Here is an 18,353-nt window from a genome sequence, read left to right as displayed (position 1 = left end):
GTGACAGGTGAAAGTCACAGCCACCAAGAGGTCAACCACAAATAAATCTTTCTTTTTAGGTCTAAGTGCTAACTCACCTGGCATCGGCTCCAACCTGCTGCTGTCCAAAAGCTGGTGATGTGGGAAGTTGCCATCTACTCAAACCAAAGTTACAGCTTTTGCCTAATTGTGGTGACTTACAATTTGTATATAACCCATCTGGCATAAACATGAAAGCTATACATGAGCATTTTTTGGTTGATGTAGTATGCTTTTCTAGGGGTCTTATGTTCCAAAGAGGATACAGCCCCTATATTCGGAATACAGATAAAAAATAATTTCACTCACACACTTACTATGAAGTAGGAGACTAATACTGGAAATAAAAGTTTAAGCTTGGGGGGGGAGAAGAGAAAAACACAAATAGTTCTCCTTCACCAGTGATGCTTCTGCTTCTACTTTTTGCATTCGGTCAGCAAAACAGAACCCATTCTTCCTCTTACTTTTGGACTTCATAAGCAAATACATATTTCCCAGTACCACGGGATTTTGCATGCAGGAAATTTTGCAGAAAAATATCCTAATACATACACTACGTTCATGAACATATTTTTCAGTTTGCTGGCTTCCTTTTAATTATGCAATCTTATAAGGTTATCACTTTCATTTTCAAGAACACGCAGGGCTTGTTTTTTGGACCCAGGTTCTTACCAGCGCCCTTTTAAATGTTTGCACTACCTAAGTATGTAAAAACACAACAGAGTTGCACAGGTTTTTAGCATTCAAGGTCAAGCCACCACGTTTTCAAGTGTTGCATGCTGCCTCTGGCAGAAGCCATTAACTCGAATTTCCTAAGATAAAATAACCATAACGCAGCCAACTTGTTTTGTAGGAGTTTCCATGCTTTTTATAAAAGCAGTCCCACCGCCAGCAAGACTACAACACTGCAGGTAACAGGGTTAGGTATTATGAAAAGTTCCTTAACAAGAGCATTCCTTATCAGTGCAAGTGTCAAAGCCCAGTTTTGTTTCCTTCCCTCGCTGGGTCACACTAACTTCCAGATTCCCTGTGCTACAAATTACCGTGCCTAATCCTTTTCCTACAGAGTCCCTCTTCCTCTGCAGGGAGGGTCAAGGTGAAACGCCTGCGATGAGCAGCTGAAGCCTTGCAGTTTCCCATCTACCAAGCCCTCCAGACAGGAAAACTGGTGCATATGAATCAAACACAAGCAACGCTAATGCATTAATGACTGACATGTGGCAGAGACGCAGACACGCAGATGCAGCTTGACATTAATGGAGAGATTCGCCTGTGGTCATGCACATAGAGGGGGGAAAAAATAGACCCACCTGCCTCATGTTTTAACCTGAGTATGAAATCAAACGTCAGACAAGATTAATTAGATGCCTGGAGTTTTATTCTTCTCTGTTGATAGAAAAAGCACATTTCCATAATGTGAGGAAGCATTTATGTGGATAGCAAATCAGGTTGACATTGAGGGAAGGTTTACTTTATTGTGAATGCTAGCTGTGTGGTGCTTGTCAGTGCAATTACTTTCTACTCAAGTGGCTTGCTTTTTAACATTTTATTATCTTAACAATAAAAACCCTGGAAGCAATAATTATTTATTATGCTAATTCCTTAGCTTTATTATGAATTTCTGCGAGACCATTAAAACTTGCTGTTTCCCAGAAATAAGCCAGATTTATTAATATTCAGACAATTTAAAAAAAAAAAAAAAGCGAGAAAGAAAGCAAAAAACAATCTCTGTACTGGTAATTAGTTAGTAACCAGTCAATTTGTACACTTATCAGCTTCCCCATAAGTTCTGTTTTCATTTATTCAATCTCCAACATTTATTTCTAACATCATTCTGACTGAAAACAACTTCGGAACACCGAGTCCACTGCAGCGTTTTTTATAAATAATGATTTAAGCAGCCAGAGAGGCAGCAGGCCTTCAGACCATCCTGAAAAGGCACCATACTCAAGGACTGCATTTTAATTATGGAAACCTTTTAGAACATCCCTGTTTTATTAACAGTAAGTGAAAGGCTATAAACAAGGCTTCAGTATGCACCACTTCTCCTCAATCCTGCCTAAAGCCCTCCAGGGGAAACAGCTCCAGTGCGCTTTCATTCCTCCCCCCAAGCATTCTCATCGCCGAATGCCTCTTCTCACCAACTTTAAAATTCATTTAACATAACAACCACGCAGTCATGCTTTTTCCTTTCCTTTTTTTTTTTTTTCTTCTTCTCCTAAGCATACAAGCGTTGCCTCCTTTAGGAATAAATACCAAGGCCACAACTCTCCAACTCCACCAGCACGAACGCAGTAGAGAGACCATGCGCCAGCCTAAGCAGAAAAGCACTGTGACTAAATGTACCTTGAAATGCTCTTAGCTCGCCACACTTTCGTAATGCCTCGTGTCCACGCACGAACCGTGCCCGCAATTCACACAGCCACAGCCGTTGTAATCCCTGGAAAACTTCTACAGCAAATTCCCTGCTCCAGCTCTGCTCCGAGCCAGCACAGCCAGCCCCGGTCCTTGGGAGCTGGAAGGGACCCACGAGGGTCACCAAGTCCAGCTCCTGGCTCCACACAGGGCCACCCAAAATGCTTCGAGGCTTGTAACAAGGCTTTCAAGCAGCCGTACCAACTTTCATGCTGCCATGCACAAGCTCAGAACCAGGTTTTTCCACCGGTTTCTACTCTGAACCAGGTTTTTTCTGCACCTCCCTCTGGGAGATATTAATATGGTATATTAATATATACCATAATTAGCACTGTAACACGGGGAGTTATGTCATAACTGTCCTCCCATCCTCTCCCTCATGAGGACTTTATTTACAGGGGGAAAAAAAAAAAAAGAGAAAAAAACCTCAAAGCCGTAACTATTCCTTCCAGAGTCGAACCAGTAAGGGGGCTCCTGCTGAATGAGGGAGGGAAAGAGCGTAAAGGGAGCTCTGGCTACAGCGGGGTGGTGGGAAGAAGTAAGCTTTGCTGGAGCAGATGCTCTCTCTGAAGATAGCAGCTTGTGGATGAAGCAACTTTTCCCATGTAGAGATCTCAAAACCTACGTCTCCACAGGACAAAGATGTGCCTTGCGGAAAAGGCACCATATGGGAAGTGCTCCAAAGAGCACCCGGGAGAAGAGAAAAACTCAAAATGCTACCATCCAAAGGCACAAAACCCAAAGTCTATCCTCCATATCCAGGAATGGTGCAGTAATACATTCGAGCATGCAAACTCTCCAAAATTAATTAACAGGTCAATTAGTTGTTTCAGTCAGTAGCTGCAGCTGAAAAGGAAGCTGTGACACACAGTGCCACCACTGCCACCAGGTACAAGCACGACTCAGTGCTCCATTTTCTCCTGTAATACCTCCAGTAACAAACACTTGTACTTATTCATGACGTGAAAAAATGCTCACCCTTCTAATTTGTTCTTCCCGTTTGCTGTTTGCTTTGAAAACCTGGCCTCTTGCACAAAGCCAACACAAAGAAAACAACCATAGGAATGCTGTGATGTGCAGTTACCCTCAGCAGCCTGAGGGGAAGAAAACACAAAACAAAGAAAACAACACATAAAGGCAACCAAGACCAGACTAAGATGACCAAGACAAAAATCAGAGTACACGGACACGCTTCATAACACTTTATTTTTCAGACACGGAGTCAGGAGATTAAAAGATGGCAAGTGGGCAGAGCTGTGGATTTTCCTTTCCTTTCTGTCCTGCTGATACTCGCCTAAGTCATTGTGAAACAGCTTCTGCTTTGGTCCCAAGGTATACTGCATCTGAATAAGGAAATGACAGAAAATTCTTGTAAAGCATACAAAAACTCTCTCAAAAAAGTTACCTCCCTGAATACTTCAACAAGTGTGTGATACAATTTGGGAGGTACACACAACCTCCCTAACAAACACAAGCTGGCTGTTACAGACACACCTGAAGATGATCAGCCTTGGCTTTTGGCTGCTGTCATCACGAAGACAATAAATACACAGGGTGTAGGTGTAGAGAACAAATGCATACAGAGAAAATGAGCAGGGAACCCTCTGACAACTCACTCTCGTGGGACAGATGCTGAAGTTTATGATATATCCTAAAAAATATAAATATCTTAAAATATAAAGATGGCATGACAACCTGCATATCCTATTACTTTCATACATTGTCTATGCATTTCAAACGCCAAAAAATGTAAAAGGCAGAAACATTAAGTACATACAAGTCTCTGATAACTCCAGGTGTAAAAGAACAGGTCCTCACAGCAGCTTGTTGTGGGGAATTACAGAGTAAAACTTGATACCACTGGAAGTGCATCTCGTGTACATACAGGAAAATACAGAGAGTAAATGGGAACATTTCTAAAAGACCATGAACTGCCACGGGTGCAACATTCCTGAATCAAAGGCACAACAGTTCCCAGCCAACTTTGCCATCCCAGATGAACATAAAAACGTATTGCAAGGGGTGTCAAAAATCCATCAAGTCCCCCTTTGTTTATTTATTACTGATCCACCGCTGGAGGCAATCTGCTCCGTCTCCAGCTGGGCTGCATTAGCACACTCACTCCCGTGCAAAAGCAGAGAGGAGAGCACGAACTGCCTCTGAAAACAGCCTCAGCTGACCCGGCTGAACTTCCCGTACAGCTGAACCTCCACGCAGCACGCGTACACCAGCTCAGAGCCAACTCCTTTACATGCCAGCCGTGGCCTCAGCTCAGCTAAATGCAGCACGTTGCAGCAATGCAACTGAGACCCCACTTGAGGGCCTATTCTCAAAGCCACCCTGCTTTTCAAACTTAGGATCCTGTCACCGACGCAGACGGCAGCAAACGAGTTCGGGGCTGAGCAGCTCTGCAGACGCCAGGAAGGCTTCCTCCCCTCTTCAAAGGGAGGAGACTGAACCCAAGCAGGATTCAGCTTCCCAAAGCTCTGTGATCTAATTCTACACAAAAGGCTTAATAAGGTTTAGACTCATAATACAATTAGTAATTTAGCTCACAAATTAGACTATCTATTAACACTCCAGCAGAGACATCAGCTGTATGAGGATTAAAACCTTATGCTCTCAGTACGGGGCGAGACCTTGGCTTTTCCAACTGGGCCCTTCAGCCTCTGCATGGGACAACACACGGGGCACTGTGGGCAGCATCCTGATCATCTGCACATCGTCTGGACTGGCTGGGAACTCTTGAGCTCATCCGAAAGACCAATTCAAGCTGGGAGAAATACGAACTTGCAGAATTGTCCCTCAAGACAGCACAGAATACACGGCATATGCCTTTACTGCAGATACATTTATATGAGTTTTAACCACACATAAAAATTATTACCAAAACTAACCCATCAACATGGAGAACACACACATACATCACTACCTTGGCTTAAATAGAGTATTTAATTCCAGGACTCGAATAAAGAGGCAACACTTCTTCCTAAAGGTTTGCATACAATGCTTATCCTGTGTTTATTAAGAAATGAACCAGATTTATACCGAATCATACCGAATCATCCAGGTTGGAAGAGACCTCCAAGATCACCAAGTCCAACCTCTGACCTAACACTAACAAGTCCTCCACCAAACCATATCACTGAGCTCTACATTTAAATGTCTTTTAAAGACCTCCAGGGGTGGTGACTCCACCACTTCCTGGGCAGCCTACTCCAACACCTAACAACCCTTTCTGTAAAGAAGCTCTTCCTAACATCCAACCTAAACCTCCCCTGGCGCAACTTTAGCCCATTCGGCATCATCCTCTCAGCCTAAACACTACTGAAAAGATCCAGCCAAGAGCTGATACCTCTAGCATACCACCTGATGGCACACTGTCCACGAAGAAAAGGATGCCAGATGAGTTTTTCAGAAGCTCCATTTCTCCAAAATGCTAGTATCGGGATGTTCATGCTGACTTGTGCAACACCTGATTGACTGCAATAATTATGCCATCAGAAGCTCCTGGCAATTAATTATATCGCATGCTCCAACCCAACCATATTCATCTTTAATTTTTGAGCTCGTGTTTATATAAATAGTGCCAGTATTAATAGTGCCAAGCTAGTTCTTTTTAGCTTGAAGAACAAATAGGGAAAAAAAAAAAAAAACCTTAAGCAGTTTATTTCGCACTCTAGTAAAAAGCATTAACACCCAAATAATATTATGAATAACGTCCATCTGGTCTGAAATCTAAATCTGGCCACGGTATCGCATTCTCCACTAGCAGTGCCTGCTGTCGCTGTGAACTGTTCACTGTGACTGCTCCCCATGCAAAGCAAAGCAAAACTTAAACCCCACTCGCTTACACCACTTACTCATAACGACACGCTCTGCTGGCATGTGTTGTAACACATGCACAGGACCATTTTGATCTAATTTACCTCAGAATATAAAAAAATAATGATACTAATAAGCCTTCTTGGTATGAATAATAAGCAGGCAGCCAGGATGTCTGTCCCCAAGCTTTTGTCGCAGCCCCCCAGAGGCTGTGTGCCCTTACCAGATGCACACATTGACCCCCAAAGCATCCAGGCATCGTCCTCCAGCCTTGGGGTCACAGCTGCCCTGGGAAGAGGTGGCAGAGGAGGCCACAGGGGACTCCTGATGGTGGAGAACGGGGATGGGGGCAGGCCTGAGCACGGAAAAGGAGGTGGAGAGAGGGCAGGAGGGAGCAGCTCAGCAATATACTCTTAAAGGTGGCCCGGTGGTTAACAGCTTTGTTAAATATGTATGTTATTTGCTGGGGAATGGATGGTGTTAAAGTGCAATTTCAAGCAGAACTGCGAGCAGGTAAGAGCCCTCCCTCTTGCTCTGCACAAAATTCTAGAGTACACAGCTCTGGCAGATTACTGTAATTGGGCAATTCTTTCTTTTATTGCTAGACCACTGCGCAGAGTCACAGCACCGAAATCATGTGAATGGGGCTACTGGTGAATATCACGTTATTTGTTCAATGGCAGCTGCTAGCACATGGACCTGACTTTTCTGCAGTTCCCCTTCAGAAAGCCTGGAAGCACACATCTTCTGCCACACGAGCCGGAATTCATGTTTAAAGGCTGTAAATCTAGCCCGGCGCTCTGCAGGCTGTGAAGACTTCCAGAGCCAGCTCTGGAAATGTGAGATTCCTCACTTACAGGAGGTGAGCGGCTCCCGAAGCTCCTCTGATCCACCCACCGCGAGCAAACAAGTCTGCCAGACACCACTTCACTGAGGCAGATTTACCGTGGACCACATTCAGGAAGCTGCCAAACTGTATTCATTCTTAAAACTGAGATCTTCGCAAGGGTGGACAGTTTTCACGGCAGAGTCTGCAAGTTTGGGCTGTGCATCAGAAACCGACTGAAGGTTTGCAACACCCACAACAGGACTGGCAGGGAAAGCAGTAACTTCCAAAACACCAGCTTCCAAACTAAACCCAGCACCTGGCGGCTCCTGCCTGACACCAGAACAAGCAGGCTGCTGCTTTCAGTTCCCGTGCCCCACCGAGTCATAACAGGTACCTTCCAAACTGAGGATGTACATTTCTAAGGACTGCATGTTTCTCTGCAAGAAATCAGCAAAGGAATTTCAAGAGCAGCAAATGCATGCAGCTCACGTAGCCTAATTCCCCTCGAAGTGACCGAGGTGACACAACAAGACAGAGCCCAGACAATCCTTATACGCAGTAACTACGGCTTCAGCCCTCCACCCACCCCAGTCCTGCCTGCAGTAGAGACCCCAAGGCTGTGAGGGGACGGACGGTGGGACATGTGGCTGAGGCTGGCGGGCATGCTCCTCGTGGGCAGACCCGCTGCTTCAGGCCATGTGCAGTCGCATGTCTGTCTGCAGCTGAAACTGCAACAGAAGTAGCTAAGGATTATTCACAGAATCACAGAATCATTAAGGTTGGAAAAGACCTCCCAGACCATCTGGTCCAACCATCCCCCTACCACCAATGTCACCCACCAAACTATGTCCCTGAGCACCATGTCCAACCTCTCCTTGAACACCCCCAGGGACGGTGACTCCACCACCTCCCTGGGCAACCCGTCCCAGTGCCTGACTGCTCCTTCTGAGGAGAAATGTCTCCTCATTTCCAACCTGAACCTCCCCTGGCCTAACTTGAGGCCATTCCCTGTTGTCCTATCACTAGTTACCTGTGAGAAGAGGCCGACCCCCAGCTCCCCACAGCTTCCTTTCGTTTCCCTGCATGTGTTATCTAGTTCCTCGGGTTCAGCCCGGTGTCATTTTGAGTCTTTCAATGCTCACACCTTTTTCACACCTGTGTGAGGTGTCTAATGTGGCTAACACTGAACTCTCTAACTCTTTGCAGTCAAAATGCATAGAAGCACCGGACAAACTGCCTTTCTCTGAAGCATGTGGAAAAGATCTGGCTCTGGAGTTTCTGTAAGACTTCAAAAAAAAAACCCAATCCACTTCTCCTGTTGCCGCACTGTTGCTGTGGAAGGCAGTTTTTAATTTGTGAGGAGTGTATTTCAACTTGTCTTGCGCTTCTGGGCCCTATGCAATTTCACTGCGTATTTGTTCAAAAGGGCGCGTGCTTTCCTCAAACACTAAAAGTAAATACTGAAACCCCGGTAGTTTCCAAATGCCCAAATGAAAATGCCAGGCTAATTCACATAAATCCCTTACTAGCTCAGACTTATGTAGGCAATTCTAACAACAACTCTTCAAGTAAAAATAAATAAAACACACCTCATGAACTTTATGTGTGGTCTCAATCCACGTGCTCTGCTGTCACTGTAAACAGAGCATAGTAACGTTGGGCAACGCACTGGCTTCCAGTTCTCAGTGCCAGCCTCTGAGGTTTGTGAATAAATATTAACTTTAATTGTGTTTTGGTTTTGCTGGTTCCCTACAACACCCGCAGACCTAGCCCGAGAAGGTTGCTTTGCTTTCATGTTCAGAAAGGTGCTTGCAGCTGAGGACAGTGCTGGAGAAGTGCCTGTGGAGGCTTCCTCCTGAGCCAGGACCGAATTGAAGATGACATCCCTCAGACTCAGGGAAAGAGGGCCTCAGCTGCATGGCGCCTCCAAATTATCACTGGGACAACAATTTGTCTTACCTAGCTGAGAAATGACTTCGGTAATAGCTGTCTCTGCAGAAGTTAAAAAGAAAAACAGCTGAAGTGATGTGTTATGTAAAGTGCTTATATTAAAGTGTTGTATGCGGTGCTTTGTAAAATAATCTTCATCTACTCTGCAGAATTCAGAAAATGGAACATTAGAGGAAAAAAAGGCTAGAGCAGTTCTCAGTCATTAGCATAAAAACTACCCCACTGAGTACTACACCTCCTGCAAATGTCCACAGCTGTCTTCATCTCCTAAATATGTGACAGTATTTAAGTACACTGTTGAGTTTCTGGGCAAGACTGAAGTTATAGGTGACAGCCGATGGCTGCCATAAGTGTTCTCTAAATACATTTAGGGGTTCTCAACTGTCAGTTAAAAACAAAAATAAAAATTCAACCATGGTCAAAACTAAACCCACCAAAAAAGAACAGAAAAGACAGCCTACAGCAATGCTCACCCATGCCACAGCCAAACGCCAGAGCGTGCACTTAAATCCAGGTCTCCCACACCTACGCAGGAGCTCTGATCACCAAGCAACAGGAATTACAATATACGCCTGTCTTTTGCATGCTGTGCTCCGGCAGCACACTTCGTGTTCCACTATGTCATCCCAACCTGGAGCCAGAAAAAACTTCCAGGCTCAGAAAGTCCCGCAGAGCGGGGAAAACATTTCCTGGTTAAGATCATACGGCACGTCTTAAAGCAGAGAAGGGAAACGAGATTTACACTATCAAAATACAAACAGCCTGCAAAAAAACTGTGATCAGAGCAGTGTTGATACTGAATTACACCCTGTGATAGAAATATCATGGGAATTGCTGTAAGTTATGTGTAGCCCTGTGCGGTTGGCAACCAGGGCTGAACCTTGAAACAAATGCATTTCCTCACTCAAGCAAGTTCCTACCAAGTGCATGAGCACACGCTGAACAGACCGTGGAGTTGTCAGGAAACACTGGGCTTCTTGTTGTGATTTTATTTACCAGAAGTAGAAGGATGTAAGAGGGAACAGATAATAATGAAATCTGTCTGTTCAAACAAAACAAACGCACTAATCCCATAAGAAGCGAGAATGAGCATAGCAAACAGCTACAGCAAGAACAGTTGTGTCTGATTTGAGGCCTAACACAGCTCACGGAAATGGAAACTGACTTTGCTGTTTGTTTGCAGCTGTTTTCTCTGTGTACCCTCAGAAACTGCACAGACGTCCTAACTGGAGCTGTAAGGTGTGCGTACAGGTGACCCCTTCAGTGATCACAGACCAGTCTATACTCACCAGAAGCACAGATGTGAAAAGCTATCCATTTACCTGTAAGAACAACTCCATGACAAAAACCCTAGGGGCACTGACAGCCCACTGTCCACCTAGCTGGAAGTGCATAGAAACTCCTGTGATGCTCAGTCTTACAGAACAATCTCACCAGCAAAGCTAAAAACCACTATTTTCATCTGATCAGCCTACCATTAGGCAGTACAGAATTACAACAAAGAGACAAAATATTTTTGACAGTAACAGAATAAAGAAAGAACTGAATAGAATAAGGAGTCAAACAATACTGGATTTTAGAATTGGGGATAAAGTGGTGATAGGGTTCAAAATGTCAAGCTCCCCTCCCAAAACCCCTACTGTAACCAAAACTTGCTGCTCTTGAAATCAGGGGAGATTACACACATGTAGAGGAAGAAGGGAGTAAAAAAGAAGAAGAAAAAAAAAAAAAAAAGGAAAATCCACCTTGCTCATACAAGAAATGTTGGTTTCACACCATTCCATAAGGGAAAAAAATAAATAAATAAAGTTTCATTAACATCATTACACTTAATCATATGTGCAAAGATAACCAAATATTGCTGTGTAAAGCTGTCAGAAGACATGTTCGAGCCTTGAATAAATTAACGAGACAAGTGTGTTCAAAACAAAGCTGACAAAAATAAGAAAATGTGAGTAAATATAAATCCATTTATGTTTTCCAGATGCCGTTTAACTGCCTTTACAAGTTCAGTTTTTTCCTAGGGTACTTTCCCTTCCAGTAAGGTTCATTTCTTACACTCTTTCACACAGTGTCGTGCCTTCCTTCCCACCCTTCTCGCCAAATACTGTAATGCTCACCTGCTTTCAGAGCTCCTTCCTGCTAATGCTCCCTGCTTTTGTCTGAACAAACGCAGTTATTACTTTCTTTGCTGCCATTGCTCCTCATGTGGCAAAGGGGCACGCTGAGTGAAATGGCTGAGCCACTGCTCCCCTATTCCCTGCAGCTTCTGGACATGAGTATGTGTTACAGGCATAAATACACCTTCATTTGTACCGTTACTGCTCTCAGAAACCTGGGCATAAAAATGTCTTTTCTTCTTCATTTTTAAAGCATGGGTGAGGGCTTACTCTCTGTAACTCCTCGCAATGTTAAAGGCAGTGACATGCCCTTTAATCGCCAGGACACAAGGCTCTTCCGAAAATCAGTACAGGATTCCCCTGACAGCAACATCCTTTCCGAAAGTAATTCCTTCGAACAGAGCAGAGGTCTCCCCACGACACATTAAAAAGGTGTATACTCACACAACACTGAGCCTTTCCTTTAACACATACCTACAGATAAATTAAGATGGTTAAGGTACAGCTTTATCACACCTCTGTAGCTACTACCTTTGCATTTAAGCCACTGGGAAAGCACTAACAATTTCTCTGTAATTTCATGCATTTTATTGCAGTATTCAAGAGAAGGCTGAATGAGTGCTGCAGTAACGCTGATACTGAAATCAGCCTTTTTATGCATAATGAAAAGTTCATTTGTGTTATAAGCAAACTGGTGCAAAGAAGCCACCAGTGGCTTCAAATTCTCCAGGTCACCAAAATTCATCAAATATTTTCACACCTCCCAAGTTCCAAACATCCTGACATGCAAGTAAAAGCCCAGCTTCCAGCCCTTCCTCGCTTTCCACTTAGAAAAGTGGATTTAGAGATGCAGCTACACCTAGTGATCAGCAGCAGAGCACAGCAGGCAAACTCATGAAGGCTCAAGTGTTCGTGCACTACAGAAGCAGAAAGAAGCGAACAGAGGGGGTGAGGAAAGCAGCAGAGTAAAATTTATTACTAAACTTTTTTTTTTTTTTAAGCATATTACTGTACACTCCAAATTGGTTTTGTTTTCCTGAAATGCTTTTCGATACATTGAGAGCTTTACATAATAAATCAGAAATACACATTTGGAAATTATCAGCAAACTCAGATGAAAGAACGAGGACTCTCAATTGTTCCTACAGAAATTGAGGAGAATTAAGGCAATTCAGATGCACTCACGTTAATAAACAATTTATCCCTGGGAAAACTTTCAAAACCCCTTATTTACACACCTGGGAGCTGAAAGGCTCATAAAAGCACGTCATTTTCTGTGGAAACACCTTTAAAACTTAATGATGTAACTACCTCAAATAAGCGTTTGACAATGATACTAATAAGCTTCAAGCACAAGTGGCAGCCCTCTGAAGTGATCTTTCCTTCAGGATGAAAGTTCAATGTGCGAAGTACAGGATCAGTGTGACCCCACCACGCCACCAGACTTTGTCCCATCAATCCTACACCTATTGTGCTCACCCCACTGGTCAGTGAGATGGAGACCAGAAGCTTCCTCTCTCTGTCCTAACCTGTGTTGTGATGTGCTTGAGGAATCTGTCCCTCTACCTGCCAATCTAGCACCTTCTGCGAGCACTAAACAGATTATTTTCCATAAATTATATACTGCTATATTGTTCCAGGACACTGTAATCTATTTTGCTCACGAATTCTGATGACCACTAAACCGAGAAACCGAAAAAACACCACAGGAATTTTTCCAGCATTATTACATCCTTGTAATCTTCTGAAAGGTTTATTTTTAATTTCTGGTGTGGTTTCATTACTAACTTTTGACACCAGAACAGCTCAACGGTATGAAAAGCAAACCCCACTGCACAGCATCTTTTTTGACAAACCCTGACGCTTCCAAAGCCAGGACTCTCAATTAATCTGATGCATTCTTGAGTATGTCCTAGTTTACAGGGAAACACAAACTTTATTTCATGTCCCAAGCTGCCAGAAGTGCTTAAAAATACAGACCTACTCAAAGCTGATCCTTCAACTTCCTTCCACTAACTTGCTGGACTGTTTTAAATGCAATCACTTAAATGCACGGCGAGTGCTGGGATACGGGCTCGCAGGTGGAGTAAGCAGTGCAGGAAAAAGCAGGGTTTGTTAAAATAAGATACAAAACAAACCCACGGCTCTTTGCTGGCAAAATGATCAGAATAGGTATCAAAGGCTTCCAAATACAGACCCTGAATACTCTGACAAACCGCTGTAAGCTGAGTAAATTACACCAGAAAGTTTTTACTTTCTACACATTTCTCTGATTGCCAGAGGCTTCCCTTCAGCTGGGACTGGACCTATGAAGACGTAACCCATCCTCTTTCTTTTCATCCTCCCTCTTTGCTGCCACCGAACATCAGCACCGTCACGGTAAGTTCCAACTTTAGCATGTCACGTTTCCTCCTTACATTTGTTTTTGGAAAGTGTGATTCTTGCCTCCAGAGTGCCTACACCCAAAACCAAAACAGGGGAAGATGAGGCACAGCATCTATTTAGAATGCAAGGTTTATATTTTAAGGCCATGAAATAGCCTGAGGACTACTATTCTCCATGGAAAACCTTTGCTGGTCCCTAAGAAAAATGGTTTTCAATTTTTGTACAGCACTAGCCCTCCCGTTCTCCTCCTCACAACTACCACTAGTCCTGGCACAAAATCACTCCTCCAAGCACTTGCAGGCCAGCCCTCCACAGAAGAAGTAAAACTTTTAAAACCAGCACCACAAGAAGAATGTGTTAATACACAGCCTTACTGCTTTCTATAGCAAAGGAGAACAGAGCGCTCTAATAATAGGCCTCTCTAGGTCAGACTCAGGTTATAAGCAAGAAGCACCAATTTCGGGATTCAGGCTGTGTGCAAATTTAAATCAATCTGAGCGCAACGCCTCTATAAAAACACAGTTTCTGCATTCTATTACACATCTCCTTGCCTTCAATTTCAGTTACCCGTGCTGGTATTTGACAGAACTCATTACATCCAGACCTCTCATTTCACAGAAGACCTAATATTTAGGCTTACAGTGTCCCTTCTAACTTTCCATCTCCGTGTTTGACCTAGATCCCTTGCAGGAGTGCGTCGCCTCCCCTTGCCTGCACAAGCTCCCGGGGAGAAGGCAGGAGGAATACGGCAGGCTCAGGTGGCACCACCACAGCTCAGGCACTTTGTAACGTTAGCCTTTGGTCTTCACATGGCACCACTTAATAACATTCATGCTAAAATCATTAAATAAATAAAAAAAAAAACAACTTAGGTCTGCTAGCGTTTCTCAGGAACAAACAATCTGTTCTCGCAGAAAGACCCCAGCTACTTCTAAAAACTTTTTAAAATAAGAAGCACTGCCCATGTAAGACAATGTTTTCAGCAACATCTCTTCAATTCAAATTCTTGAAAGCATTTGCTTCTTGAACCAATGAGTCCAGAATTTTAAATTCTTTAGTTAAGGACTCAGAGAAAATCTCATTGTTATTAACTGTTAAGCTGCTTTCAAAAGATTACTTGAAAGCTCCCAGGCCTTAAAAAGCCAAGATCTGATCTTTCAGTGTGATTATTCTCTAAATAAGAAACTCAAATAAAACAATAGCTGAAGGTAATGTTAGAACTAATCTCTGTCAAATAAATCAATCATTTTTGGAAAGGGTAAAAATAAAAATGGAACTAGAAATGCCAAAGATGACTTAACTCACCCACTGCTATTCTTTGCTTCAAATATGTGTGGAGTTGGTTTTCTTTTTTTTTTTTTTTGATTCCTTTTTTTAAACTTTTGGCAGGTTATTCATACAACCCCCATCAGCAACAAGGGACGGCTAGTACAAAAACTAACTGCCCAGCTCAAGGACGGATTTTTGTGTAATTTAATTTCTATGACACTGATGCATCACACTTAGCAAAAGCAACAGCAATTTTTTCCCCTAGGCAAAAATGACTCCCAGGCATGCACTTCAAATGGTAAAGTACAAAAATGGAAATTTCATCAATTTTGGTCTGAGTACCAAGAATTGATACTGAAAAAAGCCACGACGCACACACCTCTTCACGGATAAGCTTTCCATTCAATATTTAACATCCATGCACATATGCACGCACGGGGAGAAAGCAGGCCAGATGCTGCACCCCGTGGCATCCTCTGCAATCCCATTTCAGCCTGTAGATCGTGGTGTCTCTCCCTCAGAGCTCTGGAGGTGCTGGAATCACCTTGTGCAATAACTGGATCCACCTACGGGCATCACTGAATGGTTTGTGTTTCCTACGGCCGTGTGTGGCAATGGAAATGAAGACAACATGAATGGTGCTTAAATGCTGACTCCAGCATAGCATCGGCGTATCGCACACGCAAGTCACTTACATATCCAGAATAAGAGCTGCCCTAGCTCAACTTTGAACAAGGAGTACAGGAGTTTGTGCAGGTCAGCAGTGAGTTACGGATTTGTCTTCATAAAGGAAGAGCTCTCACTGAAGCCCGGACACTAGACTTCCCATATTAATGAGTTATAGGGCTAATATACATGAGTTCAGTTCCATAATTCACTACAGAGCTCACCTTCGTCCTACCACGACTGTTTGGAGAAAGATTTCATCATTCGTATATCTCATCTCGGTGCTAAACATCTCTCTGCTCAGGAGCCCTCTGTCTCACCCGCAGTAAAAAACGTGGAGGAGAATTTAAGGGAAATGCAGCTGCATACACAAAAGGTCGCTGGGACCTGACATAAACCCAGATTTTTCTAGTTTTAAACGAGTTTAAAAGCAGACCACGAACTCTCTACCCCCCCCCCCCCCCCCATAAAACTTGCTGTAGCCACAGAGCCGCACGGGAGCACGGCGTGCGCCCAAAACACCCAGCAAGCAGCCTGCGCACCCAGCGAAGCCTCCAAGCCTCGCTCCCCACCGAAGCTGACTTCTCATGAGCTGAGGACCAGATGTCTTCAATTTCTTCACCGTACTTTGCAGCAACTTCGTGCTGGAAACAGCCCACGAAACACACACACATCCCTCCCCCCCTACCCCCCCCTCCCCGAAGCGAGCTCTGCGCGCTCCGCTGCGAAGGGGATTTCACAACCCGGATTCCCGTCTGAAATTACGGGTTTCTTCGGCACGGAAAAAGGACGGGGGAGCAGCGGGGGGCTGCGAAAACCCACCCGAAGACCCGAGGGAAGAGGGGCTCGCCGCTCCGCCGGCTGCCAGCCCCGCCAGCCCCACGCACGGGGGGGGTCCCCCAAAGCTGCGCCCCGCCGTGTCGCGGCCGCCCGACGGCGGGGGCTGCCCGTGGGGGGCTCCCCTCGCCCCTCAGCCTCCCCGGCAGGGGTCAGGGGGAAACTTTTGGCAAGGGGGATGCGGGGAAGAGCCGCAGCCCGAGCGGGGCACGGCCCGGCCCGACCCCGCCGGCCGCTCGCCCTCCCCTCCCCTCCCCTCGGCGCCCTTCCCGTCCAGGCGCACGCCAGCGGCATCCCGCCCGCCGCCTCCTCTCCTCCTCCTGCAGACACTTTTGTTGTTGTTGTTGTTTTTTCTGTTTTTCCCCCGTTTACAAAGCGGCTACGAAGTGTCAGCCCCGCCGGGGGTGGGGGGTGAGGAGAGAGGAACCCAAGGCAATGTGTGTCCCCGTCCCCCCCCCCCCCCGACCCTTACCTGTGAACGTCTGCGCTCCCGCTGCCAGCAAAAGTCCGGCCAAAGTAAGCAGGCAAGTCCCAACTTTCCCCATATTTCCACCCCTTCCTGCCGCGGATCCAGCAAAGTGCCAAAGTGTCTGCCAAAAAGTAGGAGGCTCCCCCCTTCGCCCCCCTCCAGCCGCTGGGGCAGGCGGGGAGGGGGCGGCCGGGACTCCCCCTCGGGGCTCCCCGCAGCCGCTCCGTGCGCTCCTCGTCCCCTCCGGCTCCTCGGGGTGCCCGGAGAGGGGCTCGGGGACCCCGCGGTGCCTTCCTCCGCCCGCTGCCCTCACCCCGGGGGCCGCCTCCCCGCCGGCTCCCGCTGCCCGGAGCCCGGTGGCCGGGGCGGGTGTGTTGGAGGGGGGGGGCAGCCGTAATGCCGGCGTCTCCCCGCCCGGCGCCGCCGCCGGTCCCGCTTGAGCTCGGCTCCCTGACTGACTCGCGGTCCCCCCCGGCAGGCGGGCGGGCTGAAGGGAGCGGGGGAAGTCACGCCCAGCCGGCGGCGGCGCCGCTCGGCCCCGCTAGAGGGCGAGGCGGTGCGGGCCGGGCGCCGCGGGCGGCTCCGGGGGTCGCGGCGTCCCCCCCCCCCCCAGCCCCGCAGCCCCTGTCCCGGATGGGGACAGGGACAGGGACGGGGATGGTGCCGGGGGACCGAGCCCCCAAACGCGTGCCCTGAAAGTTGAGCGCCTCGCCCCGGCTGCGCAGGGCGCCCCTGGCAGCCCGCCCGCCCCACAGCCCTGCCGGGGGTGGGAAACGGGCTCGGAGGGGCCACGCTTCAAACCGAGAGGAAAATCCTTTCAAAACGGAGCTGCCTTCGTCCCTTGCACGCTGAGGGTCCCGGGTTTTTACTCCGCAGCCCTCTCCGTTTGGGGGATGCGGCTCCTGGAGTCCCTAACCTTCAGACACCTCGATAATGTGTGTATTGGTTTTAAACCTTTCTGAACTTGGCATCTAGGGGTGGAGGTGTTTTTGTTGGCTATCATCACTTTCAGCTAAAGCTTATTTATTTGTTTGTTTCTTTGCTTGTTTTAGTTCAGGTGCAGGTGGCTGGCCAAACTTAACTCCTGTTTATTCCCCGAGGTCACAAACAAAACGGTGGAAACAAGAACCAAAGTAGTGCCGCAATTAAGGGTTGGAGCTGGCAAAGAAAAACCACAAAAGCTCGGGTTCTGCGTTGCCTGTTTTCTCCAGAGCGGGTCCTCTGTTTTTTTTTTACGATACCCTCGTGTGCTTAGCTTCAATCCCGTTGCCACTGAAGCCTTAACCCATCCCCCATGCAGTTCTGCAACTTACAGCGCATATCAAAGATGTATCCGTATCCTGTATTATATTTACACAGAATACATCCTCTTCAAAGTTAGGCCCTTCAGCTCCGTCCCCTCCTGCGAGCCCCCCAGCCTCTCTGCTGTCAGGGCACTGTTTTAGCAATGCCCGTGTTAACCTGATGCCATCTCCACGAAGGGACGTGAACTTTTTCAGATCTGTGGGGTGTAAAGGCAGCAGCTACCTCCTGAGTTAACACAAGGGGGCAGAATAGCATTAATTGTTGT

General features: G+C 46.3%; 1 protein-coding gene across 12 annotated transcripts in view; it reads right to left on the bottom strand.

Annotated features, from left to right (window-relative positions):
* Window positions 1-17,228, bottom strand: part of PTPRM (protein tyrosine phosphatase receptor type M) — a 468,093-nt gene extending 450,865 nt beyond the window's left edge. For 6 of the 12 annotated variants that reach the window (XM_068671589.1, XM_068671590.1, XM_068671592.1 and 3 more), the window contains exon 1: window positions 16,787-17,228. In XM_068671589.1, the coding sequence (XP_068527690.1) occupies window positions 16,787-16,859 (73 nt within the window). In that variant the 5' untranslated portion in view covers window positions 16,860-17,228. The remainder of the gene's footprint in view (window positions 1-16,786) is intronic. The other 6 variants (XM_068671594.1, XM_068671595.1, XM_068671602.1 and 3 more) reach the window with 2 other exon arrangements.
* Between the last annotated feature and the right edge of the window lie 1,125 nt (window positions 17,229-18,353).

Source organism: Anas acuta, chromosome 2 (assembly GCF_963932015.1).
Source record: "Anas acuta chromosome 2, bAnaAcu1.1, whole genome shotgun sequence".
In the NCBI taxonomy this organism is placed as follows: domain Eukaryota; kingdom Metazoa; phylum Chordata; class Aves; order Anseriformes; family Anatidae; genus Anas; species Anas acuta.
This window is presented reverse-complemented; position numbering and strand designations above follow the sequence as displayed.